At 38.9% G+C, this 18,938-nt stretch overlaps 2 protein-coding genes across 2 annotated transcripts in view; both read right to left on the bottom strand.

Annotated features, from left to right (window-relative positions):
- Nucleotides 1–1,968: 1,968 nt before the first annotated feature.
- Nucleotides 1,969–8,655, bottom strand: LOC308631409 (arf-GAP with SH3 domain, ANK repeat and PH domain-containing protein 1-like). The gene is made up of 2 exons (XM_081262611.1): nucleotides 8,523–8,655; nucleotides 1,969–7,984 (listed from the first exon to the last, which is right to left on the bottom strand). Exon 2 carries the CDS (start codon nucleotides 7,981–7,983, stop codon nucleotides 4,687–4,689), a length of 3,297 nt encoding a protein of 1,098 aa, XP_081118737.1. The 5' UTR covers nucleotide 7,984; nucleotides 8,523–8,655; the 3' UTR covers nucleotides 1,969–4,686.
- A 631-nt stretch (nucleotides 8,656–9,286) lies between these two features.
- Nucleotides 9,287–18,938, bottom strand: part of LOC308631359 (uncharacterized protein) — a gene marked incomplete at both ends in the record, with an annotated part of 51,349 nt that continues 41,697 nt past the window's right edge. Inside the window, 6 exons of the mRNA XM_081262525.1 lie at nucleotides 9,287–9,424; nucleotides 10,791–10,861; nucleotides 12,779–12,857; nucleotides 12,943–12,971; nucleotides 15,954–16,047; nucleotides 17,470–17,543. Of these exons, the coding sequence (XP_081118651.1) occupies nucleotides 9,287–9,424; nucleotides 10,791–10,861; nucleotides 12,779–12,857; nucleotides 12,943–12,971; nucleotides 15,954–16,047; nucleotides 17,470–17,543 (485 nt within the window). The remainder of the gene's footprint in view (nucleotides 9,425–10,790; nucleotides 10,862–12,778; nucleotides 12,858–12,942; nucleotides 12,972–15,953; nucleotides 16,048–17,469; nucleotides 17,544–18,938) is intronic.

Here is an 18,938-nt window from a genome sequence, read left to right as displayed (position 1 = left end):
CACATACCCATGCTTTGGGAAACAGCAGACTGCATATAAATGGAGGTCCTAGAAGTCTGTGTTTCCTGGCATTGTGGGAGATGTCTGAAGTGTGTGGAAGTACACACACATGATGACTGCATGTTGGTGAAATTGCCAAACAGCACATTCCTCAGACCACATTGCCATCATTAAGTGAAACATGGCCACATACTATAAGTTAAAGGGATTTTATAAATAATTCAAATGAAATACAGTAAAAATTTGAAACTTTACTGAACGTTCATTTACCTGATTAAAATGATTTCTTGCAGTCTCCAATTCTGTATCGATTGTACAAACAGAGATTTCAGCTTGCTTTCTCACTTGATCCTCTTTGTTAAATTCTGTTTCTTTTTCTTTTAATGGGTTCTTATTTTTTTCATGTAACATATCATCATTTTTTCTATTCACTTCATCTTCTTTTAAGGTATATCTGAAGTTAATACAGATGCCTTTTAATTGATTTTTGCCAAAACCCAAACATGTCTTTTTATGTTCTGGCTCTTTGTATGCTGATTTAGTATCTTAATAAAAATTTTATGTTCTCTGAAGCTTTTCTAGTTTAACATTTTAAATTTCTCCTTTAATCTTGTGTAAAACATACATAACTGAAAGTCAATAATAAAAGACTGTTTTGTTATTTGATAAGTTTCTGTTACTAGCAAATCTTTTAGATACCACAGAAAAGTAAATTAGAAATGATTTGGTAAATTGACAAGTTTAAGGTAATTTTTTTTGCACAATCATAGGTCCTCCCCAGTTAAAAAGATAATTTCATGTCAAATAAGTTTTAAAGACATTGTTTATATACAAACTTATGAATTCAGTAGTAACATCATTTATCTTCATAAAATATGTCAGGTATACCTATAACTGGCTTACAGTGTAACAGCATATTCAGACATTCTTTTTTCAATATGTGTCTTTTGGGGCTGGGGCTGTAGCACAGTGGTAGAGTGTTTGCCTAGCATGAGTAAGGTGCTGGGTTCGATCCTTAGCACCACATATAAATAAAATAAAGATATAAAAAATATGTATCTTTTGTACTACTATAACCCCGAACTGGGATAAATAATCTAATACCTGTTATTATACTTTTTATGTTTCTTTTATGGTAACACTCTCAACTTACCTTTTTGATCATTATGTATTTTACAAAAAACTCAAAATCCATTTTTGAACAAGATGGGACCTAATATTTAATCCAATAATGAAGAGTAATGTTCTTCAACAGATGAAGGGATAAAAAAAATATGTGTGTGTGCACACACACAATGGAATATAAGACATAACAAAAATAAATTTATGTCAACATATAGTCTACTGTCATGTATACCTAAAAACATAAAAAGTATATGTCCTTTCAATATAGAAATATGAACAAATTTATGAATGAGAATGAATTTGAATAAAAAATAATCTATTTTCATTTCATTTTTTAATGAATGTTAATGTTAGAAGTGTAGCCTAGTGTCTAGCTCAGCACTAGCACATCACACTAGTAACACAAAACCCTGAGTTTGATCCCCAAAATCAGCCTAAAAACTATAAATGTATAACATGTTTCAGGGCAGTGAAAAATGCCTCACTGGTGGAATACAAACTTTCTTGAGAGAAATTTAAAAATCCTGTAATCTTTTTAAAGTTTCCCAACTTTAACCAAATAACTCTATATTGAAATTTTTTTCAAAAGTAAACAGAAATATAGAAAGTTATTTTTTTTTCTTTTCTTCTCATCCCCAACTTTGGTACCAGGAATTGAATGCCCAGAAGCTAAATCCCTTAGCTACATCCCAAGGTCTTTTTCATTTTTTTTGTTGTTGTTGGAGACAGGGTCTCATTAATTTGCTTAGGACATTGCTGCTATGTTAATGAGAATTATTTTGAACTTTTTTTTTTGGGGGGGGGTCAACTGAGAATGTTTATTTAAAAGCAATTTTAAATATTAAAAAAGTAGAAATTAACACATACAGTACTGAAAAATGGTCACATTAAATACATGTGAAACGAAAAGTGTACTGATGTTTGATGGTAACATCCAGATGAGGATTCGGAAATTAACGAGTGGCACTATGGGATTCCTATACAACACGTTGAAGATCTAGGCAATACAAAAATAAATAGCAATTGCTGTTCAACAGTCAAACAGACACACACTACTTGCAGAACATTACTTTCTCCTCCGGGGAAAAAAAAGAACTAATTTGCTATTTTTTTTTGGGGGGGGGAAGGTCCCATTCCTTCAAAATACTATATCATGTACAAAATGGCAGATCATGGCTCTTCACCGAGTTTAAGAATGAGATCAGATTTAAACTCAACAAGATTGCCAATGGTTTTTCTATCTAGTTTTCCTATGTCCCACAGTAAGCTGGATTAGAGAGAACTCAAATTCCTCATGGAAAACAAAACAAAACCAGAGAGGAGGAGGAGGAAAAAAAAAAGGTCTGAAAAATGCATCTGTGAGAGTTTCTACAATAGGGGAAACAGAATAGACATCGCCTCCACATAACTCTAGAGACGGAGCTTGTGTGTGTATTTAAAATAACTAGTTTATTTTCAGATGAGTTGCAAATAGTCTGGCCACAATGAAGAACGGCTCTTTACTGCAACTTCAAATTGTGAATGAATGAGCTGGGACTCAGGGCAGCCTCAGATGCTGACTTCCTGTCCTGATACCAGTGTGGCTTAAATGCTGAGGCTGCTGGCACGGCCAGTCACATATCAGCACGTGGCCTGGTGCCTCCCTCACATTCTGGGTTAGGTGCGGGAATGCACGTGTGCCCTGATGCTGAGGAAGCAATTGCTTAAAATCAGTTTCCAATAGTAGCTGATAAAATATTTCTCAGGTATGCCATGCAAGGTTTATTCTTCAGGTGGCTACTCAAAGTTTTCATAGTAACCACTTAAGCAGAACTAAATATTTACTGAGCACTGTGACTATGAAAGAGGGTTTTTCCTATGGATTTGGTTGGGAATTGTGCTTCTGTGAAATTAACATTTCTCATTCACGGCTAAGATTATCTGCTTAAAAATATTAAGTCTTCTGTGCTGTTGCCAAAATAGCAGTTTAAGCAAATGGAACATCAGAATGACACGAGCCTTAGAATCAAGGACAGTTCCATTGGTTGTGGAACATGACTGCTGTATTCTTGTCCAAAATTCAGACTGATGCCAAAGATCAAAACACAATGTTCTTAGTGGTCTGATAAGCATGGCTGGGATGAAAACAAAATGAGAGAGAGAGAAAGAGCACAAGTGACAGAGAAACAGAGACAAGATTCCTTGCAGGGAGAGCTTTTTCACAGTGCAATTCATAGCAGCTTCCAAAACTTGGTTATGAATTGACTTGAAAGGGAACTGTCTAGTGGCTGGCGCTTCAGATGGGAACACTGATGTATGAAGAAGAGCAGAAGAGCTTGGTTTCAGCACCTGGATCCTACTCTGGAAACACTGTGTGAAGGGCTGACTTTTAATTTCTCCATTTTGAATAGTCTTTTAAAAGTTAATTTATCCAAGAACAAAACTAAGAAAATAATTTAAAACCAACACTTTAGATGCTTCAACACAATTGAGGGATGCTGATTCATAATACATTATGTAAATTCATACTCTTTGAGAGAGTTGAATGACTGACTACAAACAGATATAGTTGCAACCTTATAATTTCTGCTTTAATGGCAATCAAGTTTAAAAAATGTACAGTTCAACTTATTCATACTATTTATTCCTTTATAAAAGGCAAGATTTCAGGTATAAGCTTCTAGATGCATGCATAATGTAGAGGCTAATATTTTCTGGCAGTCCTTGGTTCCTGAAAGTTAAACTTCATCAGACATATTTTAAACTTTGTCAAAATAGGCATGAAGGATATGTTATTTTTGCATAATGAGGTAATATCTCAAGGGTGGGCACTCATCATCATAAGACAGTATAAATCCACTTGTCTCAACTTGCATGAGGCTGTGTGCATTGTAAAATGCCACAAAGAGTTTTGGGTCAGTGAACATTTGCTGAAGGAGTAACATATTTAACTGAGCACTTGTCTGTAATAAATACCAAAGTAGGTTTTTGTAGCTGTAAACTGTGTACACAGATAACTACAGGCTGGTCTGTCATGGAGCTAACTAGAAGTTTCACCTGGAGAACAGAACCCACCTCTTTGCTAATGCTGCATTTTCAGTAACAAGATTGAGAATACTGCACTGGAAGGAGCAGAGTCGACTCTAGGCCCTTCAATGGCTGCTGAACAGAAATCACTCTACTTTCAAAGCCAGCAATTCCTACACTCCTGGTTTTTTGTTGTAGTTGGTTTATTTTTTATTTTTATTTTTTATTTTTGCTTGCTTGTAAAACAGCACAGATAGAGAGAGATGTAAGTGCTAGGTGCCAGGGACGGCTTTGGCAAACCAGCAAGGCGCACCGGGCCCCGAGGCTACCCTCATACTGGCAAAGGCAGAAGACCACAGGATATTTACAATACATACTCTGTTCCCCTCCCGAGGTGGCCCTCGAGGAGTTTCCTATTCTGTAACAGCAGCTATACACACACTGTGCACAGGGTGGCATGGAAGCAGAAGTCTGGCATGGAGGATGGAGACAACCATAAGGTTCTGCTTTCTGCTAGTCGGACAGGATGTGAACAAAGGACACTGGAAAGACCCCCTACCTTTCAGGCTGTCCTTCGATGTGCCCAATCCACCACTCCTGATCCTCTTCCCCTGTGACAATAATCACTTCTCCCTCGATGAAGGTGAGCTCGTCGTCGTTGTCTGCCTGGCAGTCGTAAATGGTCTTCACGCGTCTCACTTTATTCTTCCCCGTGTTGATCTTTCTGGGTAGTGGTACAGGCGTCTCGGGCAGAGTGGGCGTGAGGTCACTGGAGTCCTCAGATGCCTGCTTCGGGACAGCGTCTCTGGACTGCATGTTTGGGGAGAGATCCCCGGGGTGTGACTTCTGTGTGACCTCGGAGGGCTGCTGAGACTTGGGCGAGATGTCACTCGTCTGAGACTTTGCCAGCAGGTCGCCCAGCTGGGGCTTGGGGGGCAGGTCCTTCATGTGCGGTTTGGGAGGTAAGTCTGAGAGCTGGGGCTTGGGTGGCAGGTCACCCAGCTGGGGCTTGGGGGGCAGTTCTCCAGGCTTAGGTGGCAAATCTCCAATTTGGGGCTTGGGGGCCAGTTCTGTGGGCTTTGGGGGCAGGTCTCCAGGTGGTGGCTTTTGTGGCAATTCTGCCAACTGTGAAGATTTCTGAAAAATCTCAGGCGGGATGTTGGCTTTGTCTAGGGAGAGATGATGGCTCGTTTCTGTTTTCCTTAGTGCCACTTTCTGAGGTAGTTTAGGAAGAACTCTTGGGCCAAGGGCAGTCTTTGCAGAACTGGTGCTGGATTGTTGAGACAGCCCCTCAAACTTGTTCGCGGTCTTACTTGAAGATGACGGACCCACATCGTTACCCCAAGGAATTGCGCCTTTGTTTGGGGGCCCGTGAGGTAGTGGGCTGGGAGGGTCGGACAGGGTTCTCTTGTGTCCGGGTGGTGGGGGAGGAGGCCTCTTCTTGGAAAGGGTGGAGCTGCCACTAGAGGTCTGGGTGCTTAGAGGGAGTGTTGAAGGTGGGCCAGTTGGACCTTTCCCGGCATTCCTAGGAGGCAGAGGTGGAGCCTCTGCAGTTGGTGACGTGGGCGAGTCTGTGCTCGTGGAGGCATAAATCTGGTTGGTAAAGGCCCCGTAGGAGAGCCGCTGCTTGTCCCGTGGGGTGCTGAAACCTGGCAGTGACAGCTTGTCCTGTGGGGAGATGCTGGAGGAGTGGCAGAAGCTCTGGGGTCTGGGCGAGCGCTCTTTCTTGATGGGGCTCGGTTTGTCATCCAGATCATCATCGCTTTCATCGATCTCCTCCTGTCGAAGGTTCCATTCGTACTCTACGTGGACGTGGGGATTGAACTTTCCAGATTTAGCCTGGGAAAGCAGATCTTCGCACTGGGAAGCTTTGAGTCTCTTTGCTATGTCCAAGGCAGTTTCTCCAGCTTGGTTAACGATGTCCACGGTGGGCTTGCTCCTCAGCAGCAGCTTCAGGCACTCGGGCTTGCCGTACATGCTGCAATAGTGCAGAACCGTATTTCCCAGGGACGTCTGCTTATCCAGGTTCCCACAGTTTTGTACAAGGAAGTCAACTAAATGGAGAGATGTCTGGTCTGCAGTTCGGACGGCAAGATGAAGGGCGGTCTCCCCGAGCTCCTGTCCAGGTTCCAGCAGTGGTTCCATGAGCTCCACCCCCTCTGCATAGACTTGAATGAGTGCAAGTAGATCCCTGGATTTGATGGCCTCCAGCAACTCACTCAGCTTAGCTGACGAGGAGGAGCAGGTCTTCCTTGAGAACCTGTGGTCGACGTACTTCGCAGTGATGTACTCTTTTCGTACAGTCATATCACTTGAAGGGGTAGGTTTTGGTGAGGGGCTGGGTAAATTTGCTTCCATAATATCATTAAAACTATTGTTTCCTACATTCTTGGCCAGCAAGAGTTCAGAAGTTCCTAATTTGTCTAATTCCAAAGATTGAATTCGAGAAATATGAACCCCCATTTCCCTATGGATGCCGGAACATTCTATACAGGTCAAAATACCCAAGTTGGTTGAAAGCCAGGTGGGTTCTGACGAGCCACAGTCACAGCACACGTCATTCCCGGGGAGCCGCTGGACCTCTTCAATGATGGCTTTCGTCAGATCTTCCAAGCTGTTCTCCCCTGTGCTCTGCTCGCCCCGGAAGGCCATGGTCAGGGCCTCCTCTTTGCTGTTGGTCAGCACCGATATCCACGCCACATAATCCTGCTCATCTTCTGCCTGAAAATGATACGTCCTATTATGTGAAATCAGGTCAAAAGACTTCTTGTCCTCGGCATTCGGTTTCACCTGGCAGGTAAGAAGGTTCAACTTGGCTGGCTGCCTATTGGAAGTTGCGTGTGAGATGGTCAGAATTCCATTCTTGACGGTGCACTTCCTCCTTTGCCACACTTTCCGGATCCCGTCACTCTTCTTCAGCAGGTAACCCTTCTTCTCACTGCCGTATTCCTTATTGCCCTGGAGCTGATGCATGCTGTACCCTCCTTGCCGGCTCTGGGAATCTTCTTTCTGATCAAGCTGAAGAGAGGATTTTATTAAATCTCGAAGTGCAGTGAGCTGTTTCTTTTCTTCATCCTGGGTCTGTTTTATATTATATAAATCAGCAGCCAGTTTTTCAATGTACTGTTTCAATTTATCAGCTGTTTTCAAGCCATCTTGGAAGAAATTGCACTGAGCGTGATAATACTTTATAAGGTTCTGCAGCAGATCCACACCCTTTTTGGTCTTGATTTCATTGACTTTAATGAGATACTCACACATTTGGAGCTGAAACAGGCGCCTTTCCTTCTCCATTTCTTCGGCAATCTCAGCTCCTGTTATCTCGGTGCGGATCATCCCGTGCTGTTTTGCATGCTCTCTTTTTTCCTTTTCAATTTTTGTAAACTTTGTCTCATAATCTTTCCAGGCTTTGTCAAATGGCTTCTTGAGATCTCCTTTGACTCCCTTTAGGTCTCCTTTTAACAAGGAATCCAAGGTGAAGATCACATTGTGGCTCAGACCCTGGAGCAGATTTTCCAGCAGTGTGGACAGTTCCTTTGTAAGAGTAGAAAACTTGACAAAAGCGGTGCCAAGATCGGGGTTGTCTCGACTTAAAAAATTACTCCCAAACTTATCAAGAACTTGTGCATAGTTTTCTTCATTTTGTACATGGTCTTGACCAGAATTATATATTGCTTTTACAGATTTCTTCACTTTCTGCAAGGCTGTTCTATCTTGGTCTAGAGCCTCCTCCAGCAGCGTGACGGTGTTCCTGCAGTTGTGCAGCCGCGTGGTGAAGCTGGACGTGGTGGGCGAGTTGTAATCCTCGGTGGTCTCGGCGATGAACTCGGACACGGAGATCTGGTCCGGCATCCTGCCGGGGGGGACGAGACACAAGCGGGGGGGGGGTGAGTCACGGTGCAGGCTCCCGGGGCTCATGAACGCCCCGCGCGCAGCCCTGCGCCCGGCCTGGCGCGCTCCCACCCTATTTTGAACTTTTGATCCTCCTATCTTTGTCTCCTAAGCTGCTGGAATTATAGGCACATGCCATGGTACCTGAGTAGGAAATGATTTTTTTATAAATGATATTTCTTGAAATATTAATTGTAATAAAAAGTTAAAAATATAAACAAATAACAATCCCAAATTATGCTGGTTAAATAAATAGATTACTAGCAGATGGAGTTCCACAGAGACATTAAAATTGTTATGGGAAAAATATGAACTTAGTTTTTAGAAGTAATCACATTTAATAATATGCTATCATATTTGTAAGAATTTATAATTTATTCACGTTTTCTCCTTTGCAAAGTGCTAACAGATGAGGCAGTAGTTACAAAAAAAATTTCCTTCTTATTTTACTGGATTAAAGGAAAAGATTCCACTCCTTCTTTTGATCTAGGATATAATACCTCAAATTGTGGAGTTGTTGTTTCACTTCTATATTTTCTTGCTTAAACTCTGATACCCTCTTTTTTAGCTCATGAATCTCATTTTCCAGTTGTGCATTTTTTTCAAAATGTAGTGAACACTGTGTGCAGTGACTTTTTTTGCTTTTTATTTTTCTTTGAAGTGATAGAACTGCTTTCTGGATTTTCGATAGGCTAACAGAATCTGTCAGAAAAAAGAAGATAGAAATAAAATATGTGACTAATTTAAATATATGAATGCTGTATATTTCACATGCATTATTTATACACTAAAACAATGAGTGCATAAAACACGTGACACAATATGCTGAACTCTGAAGATATAGCAAATGAGATTAGACCCCTATTGTTCTTTAGCTTAAAATCTAATGGAGAAGACAGACACAAAAAAAGATCATTATAATTTTAGACAGATGATATTAGAAAAGAGGTTTGTGATCTAATACATATATCTGATCTTTAGAAAAGATTCCCTGAGGAAAATAAAAATACACTGAGAAATGAACAGAAAGCAGGTAGAATGTGAAGAACATTATTCTTTCCAACATAAAAATTCAAGTTTTTCAACTCCCCTGTGCTCTATACTTGTCTTGTACAGAAACTAAGAGGGACACTCCCACTATAACCTGCTGCTGGACTTTGGTCTTGAGAGAGACAACTCTTTATCTTTCTTGCTTTTTCTTTATTCCCTGTTTACTAGGTTCATTTCTCCCAGTATTAGAATACATCAGCACTCATGTTATAAATCAATATTCTATCCAAAGAACTGTGTAGAATATGTTGTTCTTACCATGGACATGTCCATCTTCTTTCTCTTTTGCTTTATGATGTTTCTCTCCAGATGAGTGAGAAACACGCATCTGTGGATGATCCTCAGAATATACCTGTAAAATAAAGGACCCCAATGAGCTGCATGAAGACTTCACTATCACTCTTTTAGACATCACCCAAATTTTGGTCTTGAAAGCAGCTAACTAACATGTAGATAACTACAGACTGAGCAGTCATACTTTCCATAGGGTGTCTTAGCATTGTGCTCCAGATGAAGCTGAACACTTATCTTCCAATGGCTCCTGATTTGGTAAAAGCAGGGTGGATGTCATAGAAAAGGCATTCCTTGACAACGTGCTAACAAAGGTGTACACACCCCAAAGGATGGGAGGAATGATATTCATTGTAACTCATCCGACTTTGCATTCACCATCAAATGTGAGAAGGCTTTCAAGTCTTATTTTAAAGAATTTTGAGGAGTATGTTTCATATTAAATAGGATTACACTTTTTAAACAATGAACTAACAAAGTTTTTGTTTGAAAATATGAGACTTAGGTGTTCAGTTGGGGATCTGACACTGAGATATGGCCCCTGCCCAGGATACACCCCAAAGGGAAAGCTGTAAACCCAAGGACCTACATATGCCAGCCAAATAAAATAAATCTAGATGTGTGCTAAATCTCACACCAGGAATGTTGGCAATGTGAGAAAAAAGATGAGATAGCATCTCTAAATTCCATCATTCCCCCATTAATGCACACAAATACATTTCTTTAATATACTAAGACATTTTGATAAAATTATTCAACATATTGACTGAATTTTCTGCAAGGATGAGAAACAAAATGAAAAGGTCACCACAGAAAAATTGTTTAATACATGTAAGAAGACAGAAATTTCATCAACATACTGTATACACAACCAGAGATATAAAAAATTGTGCTATATATGTGTAGTAAGAATTATAATGCATTCTGCTGTCATTTATTTTTTAAAAAATCAATAAAAATAAACAAAAAATAACAAATAAACATTAACCAGGATGTAAAGTTAATATATTTCAACTTGTAGCAAATAACTACTGATTTTCACTAGAATTTTGAGCCTGTGACAACATCACCCTTTCACATGAATGCAGTCAGTGACCATTACCATTCATAACCCAGGTGGTTATTCGTCAGTCTCAAATTTAGTCTCAACTTTTTATTTTTCAAAATGTTTATGCAAGTGGAAGCACAAGCAACATTTAGAATTGTTTTGCCTCCATTACATAGTAAATTTAGCTATAAGTTGACAGGACTACTAATGCTATTTTCAGATTCTAACCAGTTCAGAGTGGTTTTAGATGTAATTAGTAATATATAATGCCTGGATTCCAAAAGACTATTTAAAAGGTATTTTCATTTGGCCTCCTTTACTTTCCTCAAGAAAGAAAAACAAGAAGAAACAGGAAGAAATGCTTTATATGTTGACATACCTGAGACTGGGTACATTGAGCATCATCAAAACTTTTGTCCTCTTCTTCTGAAGTCATGTCAAAATGGGTCTCTGCTGATAAATGAATACATTTACTCACATTCCTTAGAACTGCATTAGAAAGCGTGAACATCAATCCAAATAGAAAAGGATAATTGTAACACCAAAACAACTTAATATTCCCAAATATGATTTCCAATTAAGTTTAATATTTGGTGAATAATTACTGGTTTCAACTTTCCACAGTTTTTCTTTTTTCTTTCTCTTTCTTTGTGTATACACCTTGGGAGTAGACCCACAAACTTATGCATTCTTGTCAAATACTCTACCATTTAGTTCTATCCCATGGCCACTTTAATTGGCAACTGGAGTCCTCTGAGTGGACTGAATACAGCCATCCTTCAAGGCTTGGACTTCCAAGTAGTTGTGAATGAAGATGTACCCATTTGCACCCAACAAACATTGAGTTCTCAGGGAGTATTTTTTCTTGATCCAAATCCTCAACACACATCTTATAGACATGACAGGATACAAGGTTCAGTGCAAACCATATTGCCAAGATTTGTCTACTCAAGATCAATGAAATTTGCTAAGAAACAAGCTTGAAAATACACATGGAAAGAAGGGCTGGTTCTGGGAAAATGTTAGTATAGAGTAAGCTGCATTCTAAGCGGCACTATTGCATGGAGACCAAAGAGTGGGTGAAGAGCTTCTCAGCAAAGTGAGTGAAAGAGGGATTTTATTCAAATCCCTAAAATTTCTGAACACTGAAAAAGTCCAGAGATTCAGTAATCTGTGTACCATAAACAAAAAAAGCCTACAACCTGCATGCAGATCTGCCTCAGACAAAGGGGGAGAGAGAAGAGGAAGTTGCATTCTAAGTTGTACCACGATGTGCCCTGCTAAGGAGAAACCTGAGATCAAAAATATTGCTTACAGAGTCAGAGTCACATCTACGGGGTAAAAATGGGAGTTCATAACCCACTTGAATCAAAGTGTGAAATAGGATATATCAAGAACTATGTAATGTTTTGAACAACCAATTAAAAAAAATATTGCTTAAACTGATCTGACCAAAAGGTGCACTATGCACTGGTGCTTAAAAAGCATGCTCTTCTCTCAATGGGTGATGGGAGTGCTGAAGCCATAGCCATCCTCGGAAAGACTGCAACAGTAATTTCTTTGATTCAGTTCCTCTAAACAACACACACACACACACACACACACACACACGCACGCACGCACATGAGGATCCTGGAAGTGCCTATCAAGGGACCTAGGTTGTGCCTGATGGAAGGAAGAAAAAACTGGTGCAGGCTAGACTATACCCATGTGACTCCGGTGAGAAGGGCAAAGGGGAACCTATGTGTCTGGAAGCTAATGTGACCAGCTGAAGTGTCAGAGAAAATGACCTAAGAAGGCAGAGAAGATGTGCCCCCAGGGATGGTGTTTTTTCTGGCTACTCACCCCTCAAAAAGACAGGTGAGAGGTGAGTAGCCAGAGAGCAGGAGATGGTGAGAGCATGAAATTCTGTAGGCCCACACAGAGAAAAGTATGAAATAGGTCAGGATTTGTCTCAGAATAAAGGGATAGGTGAGGCCTAATGCCAGAGGACAGTTGAGGCAGAGGAAAGGTATAAAGATACAGAATGAGGCTTGGCTCATGTCGGGAAATATTTCTAAGAAATTTCAGAAGGTTGACCTTTCACATTCTAAAGAGATGCTTATGGTGACATCTGCATGGTAGCTAGTTCACTCCAAAGGCTGGAAATAGGGAGAATGTAATAGTATGATATGTAGGGGAAACAATTCAGAATTGAGGGGATATTCCCAGAAACACAGAGGAGAGATCATTTTCTGTGACTACTGATGACATTGTGAGGAAAATCCTCCCACCTCTTTGGGAAAACCACCTTACATGTGGGAACACTGGTAGCATTTCAAGTGTTTTAACATTGTGTCCCCTGGAGTGTTGTAATGCAAAACTTACCCAATTTGACTGTCTTTTCTTTCACCTTGCCTAATCCTTTCCGTGGAAGCGCCTCTTTTATTGTGATGGGATCAGTGCGCTTAGAAAGAAGATAGTACATAAAGAGTGTATTTTTCATTGACTACAAAGTTAATAATTTAGAATAAATATAGAAATTTAATTACCTTTCTGAAATCAGATGAATCCCTAGAGGCTGAAAAACAAAAGGGGTATATAATCAAGCAAAGTTGAAGAGGACAAAACAACTCATGCATTACAGATGCCTCCACATACATCTGAGGTCCATGGTTCAGCTGTGCTAAAAATTATGCTATCTCCTGGGTTTCTGTGCTGGCTGGTTTGGCTGACAACAATCATGTGAGTAAAGGAATTTTGTGAATAGGTTTTGTGAAACATGCTGTTCATTTCACAAACCTGAGATTATCTGTCCAATGACCATAAATAAAACAGACAAGGAAACATATACCAATGCAAAGATACAGATTGATGGAGAATCCAACAATCCTCTAGTGGAGAAGCAAAGAAGGTCCCTAAGAGATTCAATGGCAAAGGTGAAGTCAAAACAAAAACAAGCCATAGAACCTATCTTACTGAAATACTATTGAAAAGATTTAATCTTTATAATTTTAAGTATGTAGATATTTACTGCATTTGTCCTTTCATTTTTGTTTAGTAAGGCCAAAGCTGTGTTCAGATCCCAGGGAAACGTTAGGTTCATTTCTCAACAAAGATATCTGAAGGAGTCAGTTGATATACATATTTTGACACTGAAAGCTATGACATCTATTATTTGTTTCTTATATTCAGGTGGGATGCTGGTTCCTCTTGTGCATCCTCTATTCCTGTATTCTCTGGTTTAAACAGATTAGATTTTCATGATCCCCTTGTGTGAGAACAGATAGTTTCTACATCTAAGAAATAAAGGTTAATTGGTTTAAACTTTTGAGACATAAAAATTTAAAGGGAAAGTTGAAATGGAAGAGCACAGCTTTATCTGATAACAATAATATATTATTACACACACAAACACACGCATATATGACAAAGATTTTGGGTATTCAAAGAGTAAACTGTATAAAGAGTTCTGTTTGCAAATGAGTTTGGTTTGGTATGACTTGCCAGTGTTTTAAGTGTATTCACAAAAGGCCAGGCCTATCAAAAAATTATAATTAGCTTTTGAAGGATGAGGATGTAGCTCAGTAATGAAGTGAATTTCTAGAATGCCCATGATCAAAATTTTATTTTTAGGCAAATAGGAAAGAAATACAGAAAGTAATTATGTAAGGAAAAAAGAGAGGGAGGTAAGGGAGTAGAAAGAAAAGAAGGATGGAAGGAAGGAAAGAAGGAAGGAAGGAAGGAAGGAGGGAAGGAAGGAAGGAAGGAAGAGAGGAAAGAAGAGAAAGAGTAGAGCTGTCATTAAAAATCACGAATGATTCTGAAATGTAATTTTGCTCCTCAGAATGACTCAATTTAAACCACAGCAAGCAGTATGTATGATAGGTATGGAGAAAAGATGGTCATGGCTGGAATCTTTCCCCAACTTACAAGCCCCTCATGATTCAAATGATGGACAAGTTACAGTCTCTCACATATTGTGGAAAGATAGATGTACTGATAGCCCCTGAATTGCATGCTCTCAGTTTCCCCTTCATTCCCTCCAAGATTCCCCAGCTAACTTATTTTGTTTCTTCCACATTTCTCCTTCCCAGGAACTTTTCAAAAGCAACATCTTGATCTCTGGTCTTGATTCTTTATATTTTCCATTTTGTCTATGAATTATCCCCACTCTTTCTTTTTCTTTTTTTTTAGTTGTAGATGGACACAATGTCTTTATTCATTTATTTATTTATTTATATGTGTTGCTGAGGATAAACCAGTGCCTCAGGCATTCAAGGCAAGCACTCTATCACTGAGCTACAACCCAAGTACACCACTCTTTCTTAATTCCCAATTTAAGGATTAGACCTAAGAAATATAAATTCTATACTTTGAGTTCTTATCACTTGCCAAGAGACAAGATCAGAATAAAAACTAGATGTATGAAATAACTTTATTACATTTGATGTTCCAGTGGCTCTGCATTTAGTTTTGCTAAAAGGAAATCCTCTCCTGACCTCTTTACGTGGTGGCCGGCAGATAGTGATCATTGGAATCACCTTACATGGAAGAAAACATAGATGTGCAGGCCAGGTAAGTCAGAGTATACATTTTGAATAGGGATCCCCACAGATGATCTATTAGAGTCTGAGAGTCTGGGTCTGCACTTAGTCTGCTTCTCATTTCCCTGCCTTCAAATGCCTTACAATAATAGAGCCAGTTTTCCACCCAATGATGTTCCCAAACCTGAATGATGAGAAGAAGTCCTTTCTCCTTCATTTGCTCACTGTATTCTCTCTGCTTTTCTCAAGTGTCTATTCTTCCTTCTCCTTTCCAAATTGTCCAAAGAATATTTTAAAAACCTATGAATTTAGGTATCAGTCCATAACAATTTGCACATTTTTCCACTTCCCATACTTCTGTTTCTGCCATCTGTGCTTCATCCCAGGTAGTGGCGAGAATGTCTATGATATAGGTATTTTTATTTTTTATTTGTTTTAATTACAATATTGTTTTATATAAATTTGTGACCAGACACATGGATTTATGAACATTTCACTTAAAAAGAAAAAAAAACTTCCTTTCTTCATGATCAGTTCTTCACACGTCAATTCCTTTCTAATGACAACTCAGAAATGAGTGGTGAGAAAAAATATTCACACCTTGAGTCATTTGCACAACTGGAAACTCCCATTTTCCTTCCACATTTTGAACAGGTGGTCTTTCTATTCTGGTACATGACTGAAATTTATCAGCCTTCATGGCTTCTTTTTCCTTCATTTACTCACTGCACTCACTCTCTCTGCCTTTCCCAATGTGTATTCACCCTTATCCTCTCTATTTTACATTTTCCAACTCCCCTATGATCTATGCATGTCTTGTATAGAAACTAAGAGGGACACTCCCTCTATAACCTGCTGCTGGACTTTGGTCTTAAGAGAGACAACTCATTATCTTTCTCACTTTTTCATTATTACCTGTTTACTAGGTTCATTTTTCCAAGTATTAGAATAAATCAGCACTCAAGTTAGAAATCAATATTCTGTCCAAAGAACCATGTAGAGTATGTAGTTCTTACCATGGACATGTTCATCTGCTTTCTCTTTTGCTATATAATGTTTCTCTCCAGATGAGTGAGAAATGCACATCTGTGGACCACCCTCAGAAAATACCTGCAAAATAAAGGACCCCAATGAGCTACATGAAAACTTCACTATCACTCTTTTAGACATCACCCAAATTTTGGACTTGAAAGCAGCTAACTAAAATGTAGATAAGTACAGTCATATTTTCCACAGGGCAACCTAGAATTTGTGCTTCAGATGAAGCTGAACTCTTGTCTTCCAATGGCTCCTGATTTGGTAAAAGCAGGATGGAATCATAGAAAAGGTATTCCCTGAAAATTTAATAACATAAATGCATGTATTCTAAGAGTGTAAACAACTATATATCACAACCCCACAAGATGAGAATGCATTAAATACTTAATTAAACATTCTTGAGAAATATAATTCATATTATGTTGCAATACATGCTTTAAATATCAGACTTATGAGACTCAGTGTGATAAGAGATTTGGAATTATGTGATATTGAGCAGGAATAAGACTGTATTGGACTTGCCTCATTTTGGTCATCACAGTCTCACAGGATCTAAAGAGCTTATAGTAAGTGTTTCAATGTGAGATAATCCAGTTTAATAAAATGACAAAGTAGGGTGAAGAAATGTTCCTATGGTACTGTTAGAAAGCAACACACAGGATCTGGGTAGAGTAAACAACATGTTCCTCTGAGAGAGAACTAAAAAGTACACCAATGAAGAAAAATGACGGCACAAAAATGTACAGCACTTCCTGACTATTTTTCAGAGCTTGAGTCATATTGGCTCCTGTGTGCATTCTGGATAAAAAAAGAGCAGCTATGGAAAAAAGAAAACCTGGAGAGGCACCGTAGAGAGCCTCAGACCAAATGAAACCTAGAATTTTGGCTTTTAGAATAGTAAATAAATTCAAGGATTTCACCAGCCATCCATGGGCTGGATGTGTGAGCTATGCACATTTGAGTGTATGAGAAAAACTAGTCTGAAATTACTGTCTGATTAGGATCTGCATGTATGTGTGTCTTTTCACTCACTCTGCCTGTGACACCCACAGAGCACCTGAGATGGGTGTGATTTTCCATGTTTATATGTAACTAAAACTGAGCCACTGGGAAGGACCACCTTTTACCATAAATATACTCAATGACCATCACCACTATATATGTTCATTAATTAAAATGGTTATTAGCAAAACCACTAATTTTAACTTCTTCATCATTTTCAGGGGTTAAAAAAACAGAAACCCAAATAATATTCAGAAAAAAAATCTGCCCGAATCACAAGGATAATATTTATCTACATGTTATCCTGAATTTTAATGCTATTTTCAGATTCATAACCAGTTAAATTCTATTAGGTTCCAATATTAAATTATCATCTTTATATTTCAAACCACTGTTATGAAAGGTAATCAAATTTGCCCATATTGACTTTCTTAAAACAAGGAATACAGTAAGAAATCAGAAGTTTTAAAAAATATATCTGAGTGAACACACCTGTGGCTGCTTATTTTTGGTGTCATCAAGACCTTCCTCCTCTTCTTCAGATGATGAGAACCAAAGTGGTTCAGCTGAAAAATGTATGTAGATTTACGTAAACAACTTAGAACATTTAGAGAGAATGATAGTCTGCCAAAAATAAAAAGTAATAATAAGCTTGAATTTTAGGTGCTATTACCTCTTTAACTGTTTATTGGTGGGGTATACTTGTGTGTACTCAGTGATTTAACCCTAGAACATTGCAACATTGGCAAGAGCTCTGCCAGAGTTGTATATTTGTTTATTTTTGGAAACTGGGTCTCTCTAAAGTGTTTGTTTTGGCCTGAGACTGCCATGCTCTTGTCTCAGTCTCCCAATAGCTGTGTTTAGAGGTGATCCACTGTACCCAGCAGAGAATTTTTTTTCAGGGAATGTTTTTAGTGGTATAAAACTTCAACCGTCTACCTGAGGAGACACTATGTATCACCAGGTTTAAGAAACCAGAATATCTCAAAGGTATATCCACTCAAGATGAATGAAAATTTGCCAGAATTAAATTTTAAAAACACTATAGAAATGTGGGGATACACACAATTTGGTATTCTCTTCCCCGTAACAGTAACTTTTAAAAACAACTATTCATCAGTAGTCATTTCCACAGTGACTTAGACTCTACTGTTATCAATGAACATCTTGCATATGTAATATTTTTCTACATTACTCTAAAAAAATGTGTTCTTCTGTAAGACTTAGTCTGTTCAGTCCTGCATGATTATCAATCTCCTTGTCATAAACTGCTTTTTACCCCCTTGAGGTGTCTCAGCATTTCAGCCACTGTTCAACTGGATACCTACCAGTTGACTTGTAAATTACTCCTTCCCCTGTCTAGCCCTTCGGCTCCTGAACTTGAGAAGACCTCTTTTATATCACCTTAGCATCAACAGTTTATTTGAACCAAGAATTATTATGTTCCCTATGAGAACAGAGTAAAAAGGTGCAGGAATAATGGCTTTCCTAGAGCTAGGATTCAGCAGAGACTAAAGGAATGAGGTTACCAGTAAGAGGCAGAAAATGGGGGAAGCTTAAAAGGCTGTAGCTAGACACAGAGTGAAGCATTAAATGGGTCAGTATTTGTCTGAAAATATAGGGATTGGTGAGGAGCCATCAAGATGACAGTAAAATTAAGGGAAAGGATAAAGTGTTAGGCTGAACGCATGAAAGATTTCTGGGTAATTTTAAAAGCTGGCCTTTTATCTTCTAGAGAGGTTCATAGTCACATTTGCGTTGTAGCTAGATGGCTCCAAATGCTGAAGATAGGATGAGTGTGGAGAGCATATGCATGAGCAGAAATGAATAAGAAGGTGGCAGGAGTGCCAAATAGAGGGAAGCAGGCCAGAATGGAAAAAATGTTCCATGAAAAATAGAGGATATATCATTTTCTGGGACCAGTGTAGAATGAAGTTCCATTAAGTAATAAAGGACAATGC

The sequence above is a fragment of the Spermophilus citellus genome (assembly GCF_964194105.1).
Source record: "Spermophilus citellus genome assembly, chromosome: 12".
Taxonomy (NCBI): domain Eukaryota; kingdom Metazoa; phylum Chordata; class Mammalia; order Rodentia; family Sciuridae; genus Spermophilus; species Spermophilus citellus.
Note: the sequence above shows the minus strand (reverse complement) of the source record. Positions and strands in the feature narration are given on the sequence as shown.

Coding starts and splice junctions, on each gene's coding strand:
- LOC308631409 (XM_081262611.1), bottom strand. CDS start 7,983: ATGCCGGACCAGATCTCCGTGTCCGAGTTCATCGCCGAGACCACCGAG.